The sequence below is a fragment of the Mercenaria mercenaria genome, chromosome 13 (assembly GCF_021730395.1).
Source record: "Mercenaria mercenaria strain notata chromosome 13, MADL_Memer_1, whole genome shotgun sequence".
NCBI classification, from domain to species: Eukaryota; Metazoa; Mollusca; class Bivalvia; order Venerida; family Veneridae; genus Mercenaria; species Mercenaria mercenaria.
The window spans coordinates 80,610,773-80,632,587 of NC_069373.1; the positions used below are offsets into that span (position 1 = coordinate 80,610,773).

The 21,815-nt window shown below is 35.4% G+C and overlaps 3 protein-coding genes across 4 annotated transcripts; 1 reads left to right on the forward strand and 2 right to left on the reverse strand.

The window, feature by feature from the left end:
• Positions 1-5,743: 5,743 nt before the first annotated feature.
• On the reverse strand, positions 5,744-9,551 carry LOC123530095 (uncharacterized). The gene is made up of 4 exons (XM_045310796.2): positions 9,395-9,551; positions 8,273-8,369; positions 7,670-7,827; positions 5,744-5,945 (listed from the first exon to the last, which is right to left on the reverse strand). The coding sequence occupies exons 1-4, from the start codon at positions 9,444-9,446 to the stop codon at positions 5,770-5,772; spliced, it is 483 nt and encodes a 160-aa protein (XP_045166731.2). The 5' UTR covers positions 9,447-9,551; the 3' UTR covers positions 5,744-5,769.
• A 2,280-nt stretch (positions 9,552-11,831) lies between these two features.
• On the reverse strand, positions 11,832-18,373 carry LOC123529684 (leukocyte receptor cluster member 9-like). Its single transcript, XM_045310128.2, has 4 exons — positions 18,257-18,373; positions 15,604-15,823; positions 14,584-14,763; positions 11,832-14,291 (listed from the first exon to the last, which is right to left on the reverse strand). Exons 2-4 carry the CDS (start codon positions 15,818-15,820, stop codon positions 13,030-13,032), a joined length of 1,659 nt encoding a protein of 552 aa, XP_045166063.2. The 5' UTR covers positions 15,821-15,823; positions 18,257-18,373; the 3' UTR covers positions 11,832-13,029.
• Positions 18,122-21,815, forward strand: LOC123529685 (uncharacterized). 2 transcript variants are annotated; one of them, XM_045310130.2, is made up of 4 exons: positions 18,122-18,528; positions 18,883-19,054; positions 19,307-20,034; positions 20,754-21,815. In XM_045310130.2, the coding sequence occupies exons 2-4, from the start codon at positions 18,886-18,888 to the stop codon at positions 21,423-21,425; spliced, it is 1,569 nt and encodes a 522-aa protein (XP_045166065.2). In that variant the 5' UTR covers positions 18,122-18,528; positions 18,883-18,885; the 3' UTR covers positions 21,426-21,815. The 2 variants fall into 2 exon arrangements, with proteins under 2 accessions (XP_045166065.2, XP_045166066.2); XM_045310131.2 differs by having other exon boundaries at positions 18,523-18,590.

Genomic DNA, 21,815 nt, shown 5'->3' on the forward strand with positions numbered 1-21,815 from the left:
GTGCTAAAATATTAAGCTCTCTCTTTTTTAAAAGTTATTATAATAAAGAGGCATATATTTATCATTTCATAGTGCTGAGTAGAACATTTCGTTTAAAACTAATATTTTTCGGAACGAGGATCTGAGTGTTTATATGCCGGCGAATATGACCTTTTGTCCGGGTTCGGATCTGCCGAACTGAAGCTGGATCTGCCAGAACTCGTTGGATCGTTTGGAGAACTGTGGGCTGAAAAACAGAAATGTATATAAACACATGCTGTGATGTACTGCTGATAACTAAATACTTACCGGTTGAACAAAGAGGCGTTCGCTTTGTTTGTCGCACAGGTTCTCACTTTGTAGCTCTGATATTTAACTAATTTTACCTTTCTGCATTTTCCTCTCGGATTCAGAATACTGTCTTCATTATCTATATTACTTTTAGCATATGTGTCAAATTCAAAAGAATTTTTTAAAAATAATGAAAGCAAGTTTGAAGACATGTCAGGTAAATGTGATGAGAATCAAACATACCATATAACTGGTTGACTTTCTTATCCCCGGGATGCACCATCGGAGCTGACGACTGCTTTTTGAAAATACAAACCAGCCAGATGACACATCCAACAAGGGAGACTACTCCCAACACTATGCCGATAATCAGTCCAATAATCCCCGCTCTCCTGGAACGACAGTTACGTTAAAACGTGTTTTCTGTTAGTCTTCACTATGTGAAGAAACGAGAGGAAAGAAAACAACAAAGCACACACGCACGCCCGCACACAAAAGATGAAAACAAGAGAGGCTATTGTACGGAAAAATTGGATCAATGGAGAGTCATATTCTAAAAACAGTAACCATTATAACAGACATTGTTCCTAGATCTACACGAAAGAAATACACCCCAACATTTACAATTTCTTGTATGTAACCAATCGTTATGTTTCCTTTTTATGACCGGACTGGTAATTTCTACATTCTCGGATCGATTTTCAAATTAGTTCGCATTATTCAATCGATATAAAAAAACATTTCTTGTCCGGAGCATGACTTCTTCATGAATGGACTTTGTGATATTTTACACAAATGTTTACCACAGCAAGACGATGTGGGTCAAGCAGGTCCTACGCCCTACCTTGAACGTTACGGTCGCACTTTGGGCTAAAGCCTCTTACGAAAGGTTATATAGCAAGAATCGTGTCCGGAGCATAACTGTTTTGAAATGATTGTGTAAAAAATGTTAACAAAAATGGTTGACATAGTCAGACTCAAGATGGTAAAGGATTCAAATTATTGTTGTATAGCAGAAAATTTAATAGCATATCCACTCCTGATGAATGGTTAAAGTCTTTCTAGCACCGCATAAGGAACACTTTTCAAAATAAGAAACTGTATTCTAATATGCTTGTCTCTGTTAACACACGCTTACGCTAGAATGACCTCACGTTAACGTGCAATGACGTCAATGTTTTTGTTGCGACCAAGACAGAGAGCTACTATATCTAACTGTTTTAGATTAAAGGCATATTAGAATTGAAATAATTATTTCAAAATCGTGTTTTAACACTATTTATTCACTCGGGTGGTAATACGTAGTACAAATAATTTACTCGGGCTGCACTCTCGTGAAATTATTTCGCCCGACGTATAACCGCCCATCGTGCATAAATAGTGTTAAATGCTACAGATTATTTCTTAATTAAATTTCAAAAGAGCGCACGTTTGAGATCCATAAATATTTATAGAATATTATTAAAAAGAATATTATTAAAGGTTGAAAGGCATTAAATAAATGATTCTCTTAAAATTATCTCATCATAGGATATATATATTAATTGAAATGAATTGCAATATATTATGCACTACATCATGCTTAAATTATCAAATCGGGTACCAGAAGTAATGACGCTTGCAAACCCTAAGAAGTTTAAGTTGGGTTTCGCATGGCGGAGAAATATCAACAACGCATTTACTTGGTTAAAATTCTGTCAGGCTGTAAAGAAATATAGTCATATTTTGACAAAGTCTCTCAACAGGGAAGATGATCATTTCAAAAATTGATTTAGTTTTAGTCGGATTACTACCAATAATTCGTTTTTCAGAGAAACGTGCCGTTTTCAACGGATATATCCGCCCCATACCATTTTCACGGCTAACTTTTTCTCAGAAAGAACGTGGAAGTCGGACAGTTAGCACACATACTTAGAAACGTGACAACTGTTTAACCAAATGGATTTCATAAATAGTTTGAAAGCAAAGACATTTGCGCAAAATCTTGGATTTTTGTTCAATTTTTCAGACTTATGAAATTGTTTGATTTTTTTTTCAAACTTAGCGATCGTTTTCAGATCAAAATGTGCAAATCTAAGCCATGCACATTCCTTAGTTGTAATCGTTATGAAAAGAAATAAATGAAAAACCCACCCTACCCATATACATTAGGGTTATTTTTTCCATTGGGGTTATTTGTCATTAGGATTGCTGATTATACAGAGTGTTCACGGTCTTTAAAAGTAAGTTAGGCATATAGTTTAGTTTGCAACGGATTAAAATATGCATATCCACTGCTAAATTCTGTACTTACGTCATTGAACAGCATTTTCCCTCGCGACAGCCATATTGGCAGTATTTCTCACCCTTCTTCTCGAAGTAACATTCGTCCGCCGCACTGGTTGATAAAACGGCTACAGGTAGGAAAAATAAACATCATCAGAAAATGGGGAGAAAAAATATTCCAGTTTTAAATGACATTGTAATAACGGACACAGGCTGATTTTTATGCCCCTCGAAGAAGGGGGCGGGGTGGGGGGGTGTATATTGTTTTGCAGAAGTTGGTCGGTCGGTTGGTCCATAGACCAATTGGTTTCCGGATGATAACTCAAGAACACTTGGGCTTAGGATCATGAAAGTTGATTTGGAGGTTGGTCATGACCAGCAGATGATCCCTATTGATTTTAAGGTCAGTTGGTCAAAGGTCAATGTCACAGTGACCCTGAACAGTTAAACGGTTTCCGGATGATAACTCAAAAATGCTTGAGTCTAGGATCATGAAAGCTGATATGGAGATTAGTCATAACCAGCAGATGATCCCTATTGATTTTAAGGTCAGTTGGTCAAAGGTCAAGGTCACAGTGACCCGGAACAGTTAAACGGTTTCCGAATGATAACTCAAGAATGCTTAACCTAGAATCATGAAAGTTGATAGGGAGGTTGGTCATGACCAGCAGATGACCTCGATTGATTTTGAGGTCAGTAAGTCAAATGTCAAGGTCACAGTGACCTGGAACAGTTAAATGGTTTCCGGAAAACGAAAGAACGCTTATGCCTAGGATCACGAAAGTTGATAGAGAGGTTGATCATGACCAGCAGATGACCTCTATTGATTTTGAGGTCAGTAGGTCAAAGGTCAAGGTCACAGTGACCCAGAACATTTAAACGGTTTCCAGATGACAACTCAAGAATGCTTGGGCCTATGATCATGAAAGTTGATAGGGAGGATGATCATGACACCAGCAGATAACTCCTATTGATTCGGAGGTCAGTAGGTCTAAGGTCAAGGTCACAGTGACCTAGTACAGTAGAACTCTTTTTTTCCAAATAACTAGAGAATGCTTTGGTCTAAGATCACATCTGATACCGAGTTTACTTATGACTGGTAAATGACCCATAATTATTGACGTGCCTGGAACATCCAATGCACTGTGACCAAATAATTTCTGTTCCTTGTGCAATTACTGAATGCATCAAGGTGGGCATTTCGTGTTCTACGAGCTCTTGTTTCACATCTGGTTTGCTTTTGTTATTGAACATTCTTCCTATACAGCGTTAATCTTTCCTGTAATCTGTAATCAATTAATTTCTATTATTGCTGAGGGCAGAATTTTTTGACAATCATTTAGATAGTCTTTTCAACAGAAATCGATGTCCATAGTATGGCCCTGATTGTATACGGGCTGTAACCACTTATTTAATCCAGCAGAATCAAAAATTATATACGTTTGTTTTGTAGCTTGTTATATGTAGCAAATGTTGCTAGTGCCATTCATGCTTTTTACGTGAATTCAATACATCAACAAACTTCTGACAATTTATTCTCTGTCCGGTTTGCTGCTTGGCCACTTACAATGACAACAAGTGGTTAACTGCGCACCACAATAACAGTTCCAAGTGGTTAACTGCACACAATATCACAGTTCTAAGTGGTTAACTGCGCACCATATAACGATTCCAAGTGGTTAAATGCACACAATATCTCAGTTCCAAGCGGTTAACTGTGTACCATATCCGAGTTTCAAGTACTTAAGTGCGCACAGTTTAACAGTAACACGTTGTTTATTACGCACCATATCACAGTTAAATGTTTACTGTGCATCATAACACACTTGCAAGTGGTCAACTGCGAATCATAACACAGTTAACAGTATCACCGCATTTAGTTCAAATATTAAATGCTGTGACACAACAATGCTTTTTTTTTCTTAAAAAAGGATAAACATGCATCCTACTAGTTTTCGGTACATAAATCTGCATGGACAAAAATAAGTCGATTTATAGGCCTTCTCAGAATTCCAACCGGTGGTGCGGAAGGTTCTAGAAGAACAACGAGAAATAGAGGTAAGAAAAATTGCGGATGAGAGCTTTTTTTTTGAGAATTCTTTATCAATTTCATTTCAATGCAATGATTTTGTCCAAAAGGTTTGATTGTAACCTTTATAATTATTGATTCGATTATTCTGAGACCATTCTGGGGTTTTGATTGACTAAATATGCATGGAAGGTAACCTGCCTTCCGAATAAATTGGATTACATAGGGTTAGAGATTGGTACGAAACTGTTTGCGGCGAAACGAAATAATCTCTAATGACTTACCTACAAATAATCCAACAACTAAACTATGAAAAATACTTTTAATACAAGAATTTGTTATCGAATTCAAAATACGTATAAAATTCATTTTTAGGCAATCGATCCTTCATAAATAAAATGTTATTGGCGGACTTTTTGGGATCATTAAAACGATGCCTTCATTTACATAATTCTATGTATTCAGTTTGAATTGATGTTTATATACATCATTTTAATGTATTGCGCATCAAACGAAAATGTTTATTGACAGCAATAGATATTGGTAAAATATATTTGAAATATTTATATATATTAACCAATTTATCTGAAACCAAAAAAGGCACATATTTATTCACCTGTGAAAATAGGCAAATTCAACAATGTAGACAGTAAGGTATGTTAAAATATGACAGTCGGGGTTGTAGCAGGGATTCTGAATGGTAATTGTTGATAGTTATATCTACAATTTAATCATCTCCATACAACAGCTGACATTATTCGGCGTCGAAAAACAAAACTATATATGGTAATCTAGCTAAAGTCAAGAACAGTTAAAAGTAAGCGTCTCATAGACCACGATGAACTTGGTGTGATTATTCACTACGGCCTTCTTTTGAATATTCACTTGATCCTAATACTTAATACGTCCTTCATGCCATATTTACTCTTTGGGTCGATAATTGTCCCAGACAGCATCAAAGTATTCAACTCTAAATAGGGATCAGTGTAGAAGAAATATTGAAAACAACAACAACAACAAAATATAAACTAACAGAAACAAATGAAGGAAAAAAGAAACAATAAAAACACAAATAACAATAGGTCAATAAGTATGTCACCTTTTAACAGTTTCAAATTAAGGATTTGGCTTCCCTTTAAAGTGTCCGGACATTTTCTCAAGAACATTGTTTAGACATTATCATATTGAAGATTTATCAGTTTCAGCTAATATTTATCCGACCGTGGATTAGAGTACGAATATGCGGGCGGCGGATGAGATCCCGGTGGGTATGCAGCATCGTTGAACCCGTACATATTGTCTGCGCTTCCTGGATAAGAGCCGTACTGCCCGTAACTTGGTGGCGCAGCCCGAGGCGGTGGATGGTTTGGTGCATTGTGAACTGAAAGAAAACAGTAACGATGCAGTTGCCAGCAAAACAAAACAAAAAACAAAAAACGTTACAAATATATACCGCTTATGGCTGCCTGTATAGCAAAAGTGCAAGTCCCAAGGTTATTATATAGTGTTTGGAAACCAGTTAACACCCTCCAGCATCTGATTAGCTGATTCTTCGTTCAACCTTAAAATTGACCAATGACCTGGCAGCATTCAGATACTGGTCTAAAATGCAGATTTCTGCTTGGTTGCCAGGAGACATTCGCAACTATACGCTTATTAATAGCAAAACATGTTACAAAACATGCACACATATTCTGCCGATGAAGGTTCTTTCTTCCTTATTTATCAATTATCCTTCCCATGTTGCTCCACAGTTAGTGCACAGTCTGTATGTCCGTATCTGGCATGGGTATGAATATACTATGGTAACATATTTCTGCCAACCACATAACCAATTAAGTTAAAGGCCTAGATTTTGGCAGTGGGTCAGGGGATTTCTGTCTTCACCAGCACAGTTGGGGGCTAATGACCATTACAGTATGGTTCCAATAAACAAGGGTCAATGTTTATTGGAGAGTCAGTCTACCTTACAAGTGTATCAATTAGTGAGAAGGGGAAACAATGTAATTTATTTTAAATTGATATATAATTGATAACTTTTAAAGTTATACTAGTTTTTTTGGCATTTCTATGTAAAGAAAAATATTTGTTGATCAAACACAATAATAAGATAATCAGAAACTTATTTTCACAATAATGAAAAAATGATAAATTTACTTAAAGAAATACGCAAGTTTTTATTTTTTCAAAGTCTGTCTGGAGAATTGTGATATTTTAGAAAAATGTGACTTTCACTCATCTAAAGCTTGCAGAATACTGTAAATAACATTTGCCTAAAATTGAAAACAGTATGTGCATTTCAAAGTTACAAAGCAAAGTATGAAAAAAGTCACTTTTGGCAACATACTGAAAATGAAAATTCAGTATAGATGGAACACAATGATTTTAAGTTCAAATAATGTTGATTACATGAATACAAGAAACCCAGTTTCCAATTAGAAAAATATTGTTTGTCAGCACAAAGAACTCATGAAGTTTTCACTATACTTGTGTTTTATTATCATTATTATTTTCAATATTATTACTGTATCTTTAATCATCCTTTATGTAATATGATAATAATAATAATAATAATAATAAAAATAATAACGATAAAAATAATAATAATAATTATGATTATGTTTATTTGTGTTATTATAATTATCATTATTATAACATTACTATAGTTATTATCATCTATATAATATCAAAATAATAATTAATATTATAATCCTTCCACATTCACTGAAGAAAAATTAATTTCTTTGAACTCACTGCACACATCTTCATGGTCTAGTTGGGGTCCCTGCTGTGCTAATTGCCCTCTAATCAGTTACGGTTACATAATCGCTGATAAGCAGCAGATAAGATGGGAGTTGTATATTGGATTGGGGTGGGGGTGTGGACACTTATATAGTAGTGAATCTAGGCCTTTAATCGATTGTAATTAAACCTAAAGTAAGTCAACGAAGTAAGTTTACCTCTTTCGAGTCCGCAACTAGTTGATATCTTATGGGGAACGCAAGAAGTATTCCAACCTTAGACATCTGGGATGAATGAGCTCCAGCATAATGTTCATTTTTATATAATTCTTTTCTTCTATTACTTTTTAATGATAAAACTTACCATACACAGTGTTCGAGTTGTTGGGCATTGGTTGTACCATATTTGCGCCACTATTTGCACTTGACTGTTTACACATACACACCAAGCAGACGATGCAGCCGGCTACGGCGGCTAAGGACAGAATGGCGCCTATAACCAGACCAATAATCGCCAATGTCCTTAAAGAAAACAAGTGCGAACAACTTCAAAGTAATTTCTCGTTTTCAAACTTCGGTCTAACGTTTTCAATTTTGATTTTTTTTTTGCAATTAAATTGGATCAACTTTTCAAAGTCAAAAAAATATTCAACTGCTAAAAGTAAGTCATAAATGGAAAGTTTGTATATATTTCGGTGTCGGTGCAAATTTCTCCTTGGAGTTATTACTAGAGTCTGCACAACACCTAGCACACACATGACCACTAGATGATAACTAGACGTCTTCAAGTTTTGAATTACAAACTTATTACTTACAGAATGCATTCACAAAACAAAATAAATCGTATGTAGAGCTTGTATTTTTACTAATTCTTGATATTGTTCATATTCAAATCGAGTTATTTTGTTCAACCTTACCAATATAACCTCGAAACGACGACAATACTTCTCGCGTATGATTTACTTACGACATATCACAGCAGGCGTCTGTACAGCACCCATTATCACAGTAGCTCTGACCGCTGTTGAAAACACAATAGTCGGCTGCTCCACAATGTTGGATACCTGGTTGAAATATACGGTAAATCAAGTTACATCTAGCTGCTGAAATTATCAATCGGACAGACATTTTTTTTTGCTAAACTAAAGAACTGTTGTACACAATCCGTTTCTAGGAATCGGGTGGAATTTGGCACCAGACTAGTTCTAAAGTACAAATAATACATTCTTTTGGAATATTGCTATCAAGTTCTGGATTTATATAACAGATTTCATAAACACAGACTCCGGAAGCTTCGTCACATGTGTAACTTCTCGTTATTTCAAGTATGGCTCCAGATTAAAATTTTGCATATATATTAGACCTCCAATTTCATATTTGAAAATATGACGAATTTACATATTAAACATAAATTAACTAACAATACTCAGCATTAGGTTTAAAATAGTACATGCTTAACATGTCTACCACTATTTTTTAAAACCAACTTTTATTTGAATTTAATTGTGACTTTAGCTCTACATACAACGATCATTTATTTTATTTAGCAAAGTTAGTTAAATCATTTATTGAAGATTTACTTAATTTGAAATAAATATTAAGATGAAACATTTCAGCGAGAGTAGGCGTTGGATGTATTTAATTTTCAAATCAGGCAGTGATCTGCATTTATTATCAAAAGTATATAAGAATAGTTTTTAAGTTTGAGGCAATGCACGCACAGCAAGATAACTCCATTTTCCCCCATAAATTTCTATTTCGAAATAGATGTCTACATATTTCTACGTGCGTGACAACGCGGAACTGGCTGATTCTTATGGGTTTTCTTCATTTTTACCTTTCAGTCACAATTATCAACTAACAGAAGCACTGAAAATTGAATTTTACGTGAAAAAAAGAGTATTTTTTACGGAAGAACAGAAAGAAACAATTACTGTTTTATTACTTTGGTGAGTAGTTACTTTGGTGAGCTTTATAAAAGAAATACAAAATAAAGCACAAGTTAACCGCTAACCGTACCCCCCACCCCCCCCCGCCCCTTTTTCTATAAACAGATTTTTTTACAAAGAAAAAAAAAGATGTAACTTACCAATAAGAAACACAAAAACCAAAACGTAAACATTGTAATGAGAAAGTGACATTTTCCTGTATTAATATTACAACATTAAATTTTATTTTAAACTCCAGGAACGGACTATGAGTTTGTTTCAACGAAAGGAACATCTATTTACATAAACTTGTATTCATTAATATAATTCTATTCGATTGGTTAGTTTACAAAAAAAAAATATATATTTATAAAATTCATATCAATAGCCAAATCAATGGGTGAAAAAAATGACGATTTCAATAAAGAAAATCTTTGACATCATATATCGATTTATACTTGTGAGATTTCTGTTTACAGGTAATATGTTGTAATAACCTTTTTTTAGTAATCCTTTATTAGATTTAAAGCAAGACATTCATCCCATATAGGAAATGCGTAAATAATCTGGGCACTGACACTATATTTCATTCAGTTCATACAGAGTCGATAGATCAAGTGCGTCCCAGTCGTTATGTTTAAATAAAATATTCAAATTACTTGAGATGGAGCCAGGAATATAACCCAAAGTGGCACGGAGAAATCTCCTAGCGTTATCAACAAGAGGTTATTCTGTATAATAAAGAGAGAAAACTCGGGCCCGTACATTTGAAACTTCCATACGTACAGTTCGATCCACCCAGTTCGTAACAGGATATGTTCGTGATTTTTTTACCAGATATAAATAATACACCATGTACCAAGGAGCGGTAGTAGGAGGTGTTTGAATTATGAACATTTATGGAATAATTCTATTTTTACTGGCAAATGTGTAGTTTTCTTAAGAAAATATCCGTCTTTTTAACTTCATGAAACTTTTAAACAACTTGTTATTTTGTACAAACCGTTTCCTATTGATCCGGTGGCAATTGGAGTAAGATTTGCAGTTTCCCCAAAAGTGCTGAATTGACAATAGCCTATAACAAGATCTGTCGGAGGACAGCAACGCTCGACTGCTCAATAGCCTTGTCAGTTGAATGAATATTAAAGTCAAAAAAAGGGGCATAGTTTTGTAAAATTGCAACACAGGGAACCTGTACAATACATGTCAGATCATCACAGTGAACAAGTGTGTGAAGTTTCAATCCAGTGGGTACCGAGATACCAGCTTACATATAAAACCTTAACCAAAAATTTCTAACTTTCCATTCCCACAAGTGGTTACTAAGATACCAGCTTACATACAAAAACTTAACCATATCGGGACGCCGACGCCGACGCATGGGTGAGTCCAATAGCTATACCTATTCTTTGAATAGTAGAGCTTATAGTCGTTTTTACGATAGAGTCAGAACTTATCGAGATATTTGGAATAAAAAAAACCCATATTACCGCACTTTTCAATTATTTTACCGCGGTTCAAAGTATTGAACCATGAGGGGTTTAAATATCCAAGCAGCTGAACAATGAAATGTAGTAACTGAGATATAATAAAGCGGAAGTGGAAACTACAACACTGTCATGGAGATTGGAACTGGACGTAATGTGGCAATTTGACGTCATTAATGACGACAAAAAATCAGATTGGTCCCTGATTTCGTTATGTTGGCTTGGCTTGCTTTATGTAGCACATTTCGTTGTGTCGCCCTGTGGCACTTATGCACGCAACAACGCGCCATAACCAAGCTAAAAATGCTTCAAAACAAAACATAGAACGCGACAAACAAAGGTTTATTATGTGCATGCGAGCGCACCATCATCAACAACAAAAAATTCGCGTCGACGCGCATGCCAAGACGAAATTCGTTTTGTCGTGTTGGCGTGTCCGCCATTAACAAAGATTTCGTTTTGGCATGTTGGTGCGCGCGCCAGTACGAAATAAAATGTTTCATTGTTTTGCACTGACACGTACGCGAGGATAAAACAACGAAATCTGTTTCAAAGCCGCGTTCACACCACTGCGGTATAACGAAACATTTTATTTCATTTTTAGCGGGAGCGCCAACTCGCTAAAATAAAGTCTTAAACGCTTGCACGCCAACGCGAAATAAAATTATCATTCTGTAGCATTCAACACTTCTTTGTTAGATCTGTTTTTTGGCATTGGCGTGCGCGCCAAAACGAGACACAAAACACACAAAAATCTTTTATTTTATTTTATTGTATCATTCATATAAATGCTGAACGCCATTAACAAAGATTTCGTTTTGGCATGTTGGTGCGCGCGCCAGTACGAAATAAAATGTTTCATTGTTTTGTACTGACACGTACGCGAGGATAAAACAACGAAATCTGTTTCAAAGCCGCGCTCACACCACTGCGGTATAACGAAACATTTTATTTCATTTTTAGCGGGAGCGCCAACTCGCTAAAATAAAGTCTTAAACGCTTGCACGCCAACGCGAAATAAAATTATCATTCTGTAGCATTCAACACTTCTTTGTTAGATCTGTTTTTTGGCATTGGCGTGCGCGCCAAAACGAGACACAAAACACACAAAAATCTTTTATTTTATTTTATTGTATCATTCATATAAATGCACGACATATAAAACGAAAAAGGTCTGGTAACAATTTTCCATCGCATACCAGCAGTTTACCAATACACGAGTACGAAGAAAAAAAAGTTTGATTTTAAAAGGTGGAGTTTTTACGATTTGATATATAAATAAAAATAATTGAAAGGCATCATGTGATTTGCTACAGAGAAGTTCTTCAACGTGGCTGTATGATAATGAGCACGGAAAAAAGTTATGTAGCTGTAAAAAGTTACGTAGCTGCATGATAAAGTGTAAGGTAAAAAGTTATGTAGCTGCATGATAATGTGTAAGGTAAAAAGTTATGTAGCTGTAAAAAGTTACGAAGCTGCATGATAATGTGTAAGGTAAAAAGTTATGTAGCTGCATGATAATGTGTAAGGTAAAAAGTTATGTAGCTGTAAAAAGTTATGTAGCTGCATGATAATGTGTAAGGTAAAAAGTTATGTAGCTGCATGATAATGTGTAAGGTAAAAAGTTATGTAGCTGTAAAGAGTTACGTAGCTGCATGAAAATGTGCACGGTAAAAAGTTATGTAGCTGTATGATAATGTGCACGGAAAAAAGTTATGTAGCTGCATGAAAATGTGCACGGTAAAAAGTTATGTAGCTGCATGATAATGTGCACGGAAAAAAGTTATGTAGCTGCATGAAAATGTGCACGGTAAAAAGTTATGTAGCTGTATGATAATGTGCACGGAAAAAAGTTATGTAGCTGCATGAAAATGTGCACATTAAAAAGTTATGTAGCTGCATGAAAATGTGCACGGAAAAAAGTTATGTAGCTGCATGATAATGTGCACGGTAAAAAATTATGTAGCTGTATGATAATGTGCACAGTAAAAAGTTATGTAGCTGTATGACAATGTGCACGGTAAAAAGTTATGTGGCTGTACGATAACGTTCACAGTTAAAACATATGTTGCTTCGTGATAATGTGCACGGTAAAAAAAACCATGTGGCTTCTTGATAATGTAAACATTAAAAACATGATAAAGTGCACAGTAACAACTTTGTGGCTGCATGATAATGTGCACAGTAAAAACATATGTTGCTTTATGATAATGTGCATAGTAAAAGCATACGTTGCTTCATGATAATGTGCACAGTAAAAACTTTGTGGCTGCATGATAAGATACATGGTTAAATACTTGAATGTGATTTTACAGGTTAAAAGACGCCGGAGCAACGTAGAAACCATCTTCTTGTCTTTCATCTACCATCGCACACAGGTGTAAATTGTCTACAGCCTGACTACCCAGAACTGTGTCGTTAAATGAAGAATACAACCACGGAGCAATGTAACTATTCCCAGTCATTTTAGCTACAGGTCGGGAAACTTTCATTATAGTCACGTGGGGAACAAATTCATGGTAATCTCTGACGTCAATACCCTTTGCCGCTAAGCATGTTTTCAAGTGATCTACCAGTTCATAAAATTCCGGTGGACAATCTATTACCCTACCATAGATTACACGATTAAAGAAGGTCTCAACCCCTTTGAAAGTCAATTTCTTATCTTTTGAAACGATTGATGTAAACTCTGGAAGAGCTTCTTGCAAACATTTCACTGCATTTTCAACTTGTTCGGATGTCTCAAGACCCATGGTACAGAGAGTTAAATGCATGGCACCTCTTGGAATTTTGCAGTCTTTTAACTTCGGTTCATTTTCTATTACTTGTTTTTGTATTTCTTCCGCAGTATTTCGAATACTTTCATCTGTGATTCTTAGCGCAATGAAATGATTAGGTCTTAGTTTATCTCGCCAATATTTGTCAAATTGATCATTATCACCGTCTTTATCGTCAACGTCATTGTCACTACCATAATCGTTATCAAACTCCATTCCGCCAATGGCCCCTCCGTCGGAATTACCAATAGTAACGGTGATTCCGTCGTCACTGTCACTTTCAGAATAGTCATCGCTATCATAATAATCACTATCATGATCAGCTATCGATTCCTCGGGCTCATTATTGCCAATTTCACGTTCATCATTTCTCCCCTGAACACCGTCAATATGAGCAATGACGTCAGCGATCGTCTTCTTACTTCCAGTTGAACCAAAAACATTGTCAAGACGACAACGCTTATCCCAAACTATTTCGTTCTTGTATTTAAAGTACTGAATCCTGTGTTTAGGTATTGCTAAGACAGTGTAATCAACAGATGCAATATCCTCCCAACTAAATGCATTGAAATATTTCTCCTTGAGTCCGTCAATTCTATCTAAGTATCCTACCAAAAATTGGTCTTGTTGCAAAGCCCCGTCCCAGAGAATTCGTTTTACGACATCAATAGCGGTTTTCATTGGTGGTTTCTTTCCTTTTTCTTTCGGGTCTTTGGGTTTGTTTTTACTTTTTCTTTGGCGTCTCCTCGATGAATTTTCTTTTCCATCTTCTTTCTTTGATTTGGCACGTTTGCCTAAAGAAACACAAATTTTAAAATGCAATATTTTGGTTATATGATAAAAGATAAAATAAATGCTTTAAGTAAAACAACCAGCAAAAAAAACTTATCTAAACCTTATAACTGATTAAGAACAACATTTTTACGAAAGCATATAAAACATGAATATTAATTATTTCTTAACATGCACACATAACACGTCATCATTTATTGACTATCGCGAATATCAATCATCATATATTGAAATCACTTCGTTAAAGAGTTCCTATTAAACAATCATGAGGGTATAAGACTGCTAAATTTATACCTGAAACATCAATATTTCCCTCCATGAGCCACTTCAGTGCAGCTTGCACCAATCCTTCCAGGGATACAGATGTCATGCTTTCCGCAGACTGTTTCAGAAATGCTTGAAGATCGAAAATCTCATCTTCGTCCAAAGATTCTGAACGAATTTCAATCACTGGAACGGTATTCGGGTATGCATCTACATGAAATAAAATGAGATTTAAATAATTGGACAAAAACGAAACGGATATTTTGGCTGCCCTTAAATGGTTTTTCGTTTTGGACATGTTAACATGTACAGACACTTGGGGTCAGCACCTCCACCCCACCCTCCTCCGCCCCTGCCAACTGTTAGACAGTATTTATAGCATTATAACACTAACTGAGCGTAGGTGACGATCATAAAACGGGTTTTGTTGCAATTTCAGCATGTTTTAAAAATGCACGTTTTTACCATCAATATTCTTTAAACGTATAGTAACATGCTGAAATTGTAACAAAACCCGTTTTATGATCGTCACATACGCTTCAGTACGTGTTATAATAATGCTTAAAATATACTAGCTAACAGCTGACAAGGGCGGATGAGGGTGGGGGTCCTGACCCCAAGTGTCTGAGCTATATACAAACATCTGTTACAGGAAATAAACAATTCATCACAAATATTTTTTTCTTTGCTGATTTTCCAATGGTATTTAAGTTAGTTATATTTAAGTTAGTTAACCTTTTTTTGTCACCGATTTGTTCTTAGCAAATGAATCATACAAGGAAGACAAATGACTTCAAACACACTGTCTTTCAAATCGTCACAGTGGTCATACGTTTTGCCTAGGAATCGAACTTGCGACACCTGAACTCTACAGGCGGACTAAAGGCTATCTTGTGACATTTGACTATTTTCATTAGAAGAAACCATGCAAAATTGCGAAACATAGATAAACAACTCATAGCTTTATTGAGCGTTTGCTTCAAGCAAAAAAAAAAAACAAAAAAAAAAAAAAAAAAAAAAAAAAAACAACAACAACAAAAAACAAATAACCTGTAAGTTTGAAGTTGAAAACAATATCTAGATTTTCCGGATGTAGCTTCACCGTTTTAGCAAACTTTCCTGCCGTATTAATGACCTTGCACTGGCCTTTGAATTGCGAAATGAGGTGCGCCAGTTCCTCAGCTAACTTCCGGTTCGTTTCTCCATCTTGCTGCTTAAAAGATGTTTCTTTAGCAACGGTCTCTTTTTCCGCTGTCACAGCCGCCATATCCTTTTCAACACAAAAAGAATTGAATTAGTTGTACATTAAATTACTGTATGATCAATCTTACCGTCTGTAGAAGGATGTGAATATAACCCACTGCCTATAATGATATGTTACAGGATCAAATAAACACGCTCTAATCTACTCAGATTATTTATCAGATATTCTAACACGACCAGCGAATAACCTACATACATGTAGAGCAAAATCTGCAAAATCTATCTCGGGTTATCCGCAATAAACCACTCGCGTGCAATGACGTCATCCGATCCAGGTGCGTAGCACGGTCGTTAAAAGTAGTTACCATTTTTTCTAACACTGTTGATACTAGTATATCGTGTTAGAATCGAAATAACAAGTTCCCAAGTGTGATTTATCGTAGAATAACCCTAGTTTTTCGTTCTTTTGCGAAACAATATACATGTATCACTCAAGCATATTCTTACGCATAAGAACTCAAAACACGGGTTAATTCTACGATAAACCACACTTGGGAACTTATTATTTCTTAAATATAGGGGATCGATCCCCGATATATACCGAATGAGATACACAATCGAATTAAAAATTGTGTACTTCCGGCACGTGCACAGAGCGTCTGACTTCGGATTTTATGGAAGAATACGCTTTTTTCCTTGTGCATAATAAGCGTCCATATAACTTGTCTGAACCGCACGGTCTTACACATCAGTACAAATATGGGCAGTACCTTGATACAAACGCATTTTTCTGGGCAAGCTGATGGACTGATTGAGGCAGTGCCTGATTTCATATTAATTGGTTGAAGGCCTATATGTCACTGTCTCTATGAAACAGGTAGCCTTTTCCACAAAGACTATTTGCCTGGAGAATTAACCATCCTCCGTGACAACATGATCCGCCCTTGGCTTTCATAATCTGACATCAATGTTAAAATTTGTCAAGGTTTGTATTGTCCGTAAGTATTGACCTGGCACTCATTAATCTTCGCCAATATTTTCGGGCGTTTTCGTTATTTCACGTGATATTCGTGTCCTGAAAATATCTAGATTTATCAAAATAATCAATTTAGAGAACCAACGGTGGTGTAGTGGTAAGCTCTCCGACTTGAAAACACGTTACCATGGGTTCGAATTCTTTTCTAACCATTTTTTAAAATATAATTCCTTGTGTTTGTATTTGTATCTATGATTATATATATATATATATATATTTTATGACACATTGCATTTTGTATCGCTAACAACAGTTCTTTGAACTGTCCGTTGAATGAATGAATGCTTGTCCGGTCCTGAAGATTTTAAACGACATTTTGTAGAACGGTTTTATGTACGTAGAAGAAAGAGTATTTCGTTGATAAAACATGATAAGTGTGACAAGTTTCCGTCTTTTACAGATAAAATCATAAAAAAATAACTTGGTCAGTCAGAGGACTCGAACACTCAACCCTGAGATTAGTGGCAAAACGCTTTGTCCGTACAGCTATATCTGCACATGATACATGATGGTATTGTCCGTAAGTATTGACCTGGCACTCATGAATATTCCGTATGTTTCCGTAAATTAATTTTCGGTGTACGAACCCAAACAATGATATTGCTATTGAAAAGCCAATTATATACCATCACGTATCATGTGCAGATATAGCTGTGCGGACACTGAAAGCGTTTTGCCACTAATCTCAGGGTTGAGTGTTCGAGTCCTCTGACTTACCAAATTATTTTTTTATGATTTTATCTGTAAAAGACGGAAACTTGTCACACTTATCATGTTTTATCAACGAAATACTCTACTATCGATTACCATTCTTCTACGTACATAAAACCGTTCTACAAAATGTCGTTTAAAATCTTCAGGACCGGACAAGCATTCATTCATTCAACGGACAATTCAAAGAACTGTTGTTAGCGATACAAAATGCAATGTGTCATAAAAAAAATATAATCATATATACAAATACAAACACAAGGAATTATATTTTAAAAAATGGTTAGAAAAGAATTCGAACCCATGGTAACGTGTTTTCAAGTCGGAGAGCTTACCACTACACCACTGTGCCGTTGGTTCTCTAAATTGATTATTTTGATAAATCTAGATATTTTCAGGACACGAATATCACGTAAAATAACGAAAACGCCCGAAAATATTGGTGAAGATTAATGAGTGCCAGGTCAATACTTACGGACTATATATAATTGGCTTTTCAATATCAATATCATTGTTTGGGTTCGTACACCGAAAATTAATTTACGGAAACATACGGAATATTCATGAGTGCCAGGTCAATACTTACGGACAATAATTCAGTGTTAAACTGGAGCATGTAAATTAATTTCACACAAACTGTGCGAAACTATACATTTTACAAAGAATTTAATAACAACAAATTGACGACACCGTTTCAAATACATTGAGTAATACACTTATTGAAATAACATGTTAACCAGTTAAATGTCTTACCTGGGTTAAATACCTATCCTGAGAAATAAAATGAAACGAAAGTATACAGCAAAGTTTATTTATATACTGCCATGGTGACGTATGTATTCTATTTTTATCAATATCCGGCGATGATGGTTCCTGTATTGTATATTTACCGTACGGTCAACTCTATGGGAAATAAGAACCAATATAACAGCTAAATTTAGCAGTCACCTGATGTAAACAATTTTTGACATTGCACAACGAAAGGAATTGTTCGTGAAATATCGTATTTTCGCTGGTTTATAAAGGTATGGTTTTGTTGTTAATAATAGTATTGTAATTAGGAATAGGAAAAGTTACTTCAGTCAAGGTAAAATTGCATGTACTTTTTTATTATACACAATAATTTCCGGATTATTGTACTCTTTCACATTTTTTGTTAGTGGCAGGGGCAGTTTGTTATCAGGTATTCGGGTCAAATAATAAATATTTGTCATTTTGAACTAGGCATGCCACACTGTCACAGTTAGAAATGAGAAAAAATGTATTACACTTATTACAAGGGTGGCATGTAAGTGTAAAAGTGTCATTGATATTCTCAGTTATATCAATATTAAAATTAGCTTAGTCTGTATCACTTAAAACTTTATTTTCTTGATCAGAGTATGGCAGGTGTTTCGGGAAGTTCAGCTAACCTGCAAGAGAGTGAGATAGAAGAGATCAAAGCGTCGCTTGAAGGTCAAGTTCGAGTCATTTCAGGAATTGGTGACTTTACAAATGTGGTAACGATCCATCCAGACGGCCTCGATCTCCACTGCAAGTTCCAGCTCACTGGTTTGTACACTTGATTCATTTTAAATTTAAGATTGTTTTGTAAAAGACACATATCCCAGAGTATCTCTTGTTATATGACCACGAGCATTATGATTTTCTCAGATTTGATCAGCCGAACGGGCTTAGAAACAAGTTATTACTATATAAATTGAACTCTGTTTTTTTATCATCACTGTATCTAACTTAAACTGTCATCGAAGGTCACGTTTAAGCAAGATTTTTATAAATCAGTACTGTATATCTGTATTGTAGAAAGCTATCCTCGCATTCCACCGACTATAAGTGTACGATCTTCTGTACTAAATGCGGATCAGACAGCGAGTCTCACAAGCTCCCTTCAGAATGATGCTGCTACCAGGCTGGATCACGTTATGATAGCCGATTTAATGGCGACTTGTAAAAGATGGCTACAGGATAATCAGGTCGACGTAACAGCAAAAGCTGTTGCTGAAAAATCCAAATGCAAGAAAAGGAACGGAAAATCTAAACACGAAAATAAACCAAAATCCGAACATGAGTCCATAGATAAATCTAGTAAAAAGCCCCCAATGCGCACTGCAGCAGACGTTATTAAAAGACTACAGTGGGATAAAGCAGTTGATAAGGAAGATTTCATCATAGGATATATGGATAGAATAATTGGACTTGTGGAAAAGAAGTTCACTGCGTTCACATGGGAAGATTTAGCTTCTGTTGATATCTATTCACTTGCTATCCCGCAGCACAGGATACAGTATTTCAAGTATAAGACAGAAAAAGTTTGGGACAAAAATGAACGCTTAGATAACGTATTTGGTTCGACTGGTGGTAAACTAACGCTGGTTGAAGCGGTTAAAAAGTTTGAGGACAAACTGAAAGACCTTGATGACAGCAAAATTGGAGGTGAAAAGAAACAAACACCGGAAGTTGACGTCATTGAAAATCACGAGGAAGGAGCTTGTGATGGTGATTGCGAAGATGACATTGAAGTAAATGACGAGGTATTTACGTTTTATATAAAAGCCTTAAAATATCTAAAACAGAATCGTATTCATGTTCACATTTTGTATTTTCAGTTTGTATAATGTTCGACAGAAGTGAAACATATCTGAATAATTTTAATTAAAAATAGACCTAGCAGTTTCTGGTGAGTTAGGATTTGTACCAAAATTATTTTTTAAAGAATTTACAATTCGAGGGGCAAATGCAAAAGAGGTTTAAGTGTATTTCTAACACGATCCGATTCATTTTCCTATTAAACTAAGAAGGCTGAAAGTGATTTATTATATAACAATTCACTGTTCTGACGTCACAATTATTACATCATAGCGTCAAACGGCATAGCAGCGCGCTGGAAAAGAAACCGATTGAAAACGGGCCAATATTTAATGAATGCCGTGAAGGATGTACTTTAAAGCCCTTGGTAACGTGTTAGAATCGAAATAATATATCTCATTTAGTGATTTGCTCTTGAATAAAATCATGGTTTGTCGTTCAGATGCGTATTATTATATCACTCGGGATGCGCCCTCGTGATATAATTCCTTCGCATCTGAACTCCAAACAATGATTTATTCAGCGACAAATCACTAAATGAGATATATTATTTCTAAATAAATAAATAAATAAGCATTTAGACTTCTTCGCATTCACCCCTCGAATTAGACAATCTCGAAACCGAAATGAAAATTAATTTAGATCTACTTCTATTTGTTTACAGTTTGAAACAGGCCAGGGTTCAACTGAACAGACAGACGTCCAAAATAAAGATTCATTGGCAGCGTCAAGATCGTATAAACGCCCAAATTACTTCGTGGCCTTACAAGTTACGGACAAGACCACAATTACGAGACTTGTTGAGGCTCAGAAGCAAGTAATGGCTTGGTATCCAAGATACACCGATCATAAAATCCCAGAAAATGGTTTCCATTTAACACTAGCTGTTCTTAAACTTGACTCGATGTCTGACAAACAAGCTTGCGTTGAAGTTATGAATCAAGCAAAGGTCGACCTTGAGCGTTTAGCACGAAATACCGTGCCTTTAATATTTCATGGAGTTGACCATTTCAGTACAAGGGTAATTTATGCAAAAGTGAAATATTCGCAAGAGTTTCTTGTGTTAGTCGACAAAATTAGGAATGTTTTAGACGATGCAGGATTTCATATGGATACATGTAGTTTTAGGCCACACCTGAGCTTGTTCAATGTCAGAAGGTCGATCAAATGGGATAACCAGAGCATAATGTTGAATTCTTTTGATGATTCGGATCAAAAGTTCGGTTCACAAGCTATCGATAATGTCCAAATATGCCAAATGGGTACGTTACCGGAAAAAGAATCAACTGAATTCTATCAAAACATTTTCAGTTTGAATATTGACCAAACTGTTTAGATTCATAGACAACAATATGGTGCATAAGACTGAATATTTCACTTCATGTTTTCACTCCTGCAACAGCATTTTACATTCAGATAAATGCCCCATAACTGAGTCAGTGATGCACTCAACTTACACCTCGGACAATTCGTGTATGATGTACATACTTTTATATTTTGGTATTTTATTAAGGCAATTATAATAAATATTTTCTGCTATGTTATGTGGTAAGGTATCTTTATCTTATGAACGCACTTTACGACTAAAACATATAATAAAAAGAATATTGTATATATTTTTGATAAAAATAATATTGTATTTGTATCTTTCCATACTGAATTTATTATTTTAAACGAGTTGAATAATATATACAGGAATGGTGTAGAAAACAAAAAGGTAAATAAG

What these genes read in the sequence shown, in the direction of transcription:
- LOC123530095 (XM_045310796.2), bottom strand. Translation starts at nt 9,446, where the DNA reads ATGTCACTTTCTCATTACAATGTTTACGTTTTGGTTTTTGTGTTTCTT. An exon ending in GGTTTTTGTGTTTCTTATTG is followed by an intron (nt 8,370 to 9,394) that starts GTAAGTTACATC and finishes TATTTCAACCAG; the next exon opens with GTATCCAACATTGTGGAGCA. An exon ending in CAACTCGAACACTGTGTATG is followed by an intron (nt 5,946 to 7,669) that starts GTAAGTTTTATC and finishes GTTTTCTTTCAG; the next exon opens with TTCACAATGCACCAAACCAT.
- LOC123529685 (XM_045310130.2), top strand. Translation starts at nt 18,886, where the DNA reads ATGGCAGGTGTTTCGGGAAGTTCAGCTAACCTGCAAGAGAGTGAGATA. An exon ending in CTGCAAGTTCCAGCTCACTG is followed by an intron (nt 19,055 to 19,306) that starts GTTTGTACACTT and finishes TCTGTATTGTAG; the next exon opens with AAAGCTATCCTCGCATTCCA. An exon ending in ACATTGAAGTAAATGACGAG is followed by an intron (nt 20,035 to 20,753) that starts GTATTTACGTTT and finishes ATTTGTTTACAG; the next exon opens with TTTGAAACAGGCCAGGGTTC.
- LOC123529684 (XM_045310128.2), bottom strand. Translation starts at nt 15,820, where the DNA reads ATGGCGGCTGTGACAGCGGAAAAAGAGACCGTTGCTAAAGAAACATCT. An exon ending in TTTCAACTTCAAACTTACAG is followed by an intron (nt 14,764 to 15,603) that starts GTTATTTGTTTT and finishes TATTTCATGTAG; the next exon opens with ATGCATACCCGAATACCGTT. An exon ending in GGGAAATATTGATGTTTCAG is followed by an intron (nt 14,292 to 14,583) that starts GTATAAATTTAG and finishes GTGTTTCTTTAG; the next exon opens with GCAAACGTGCCAAATCAAAG.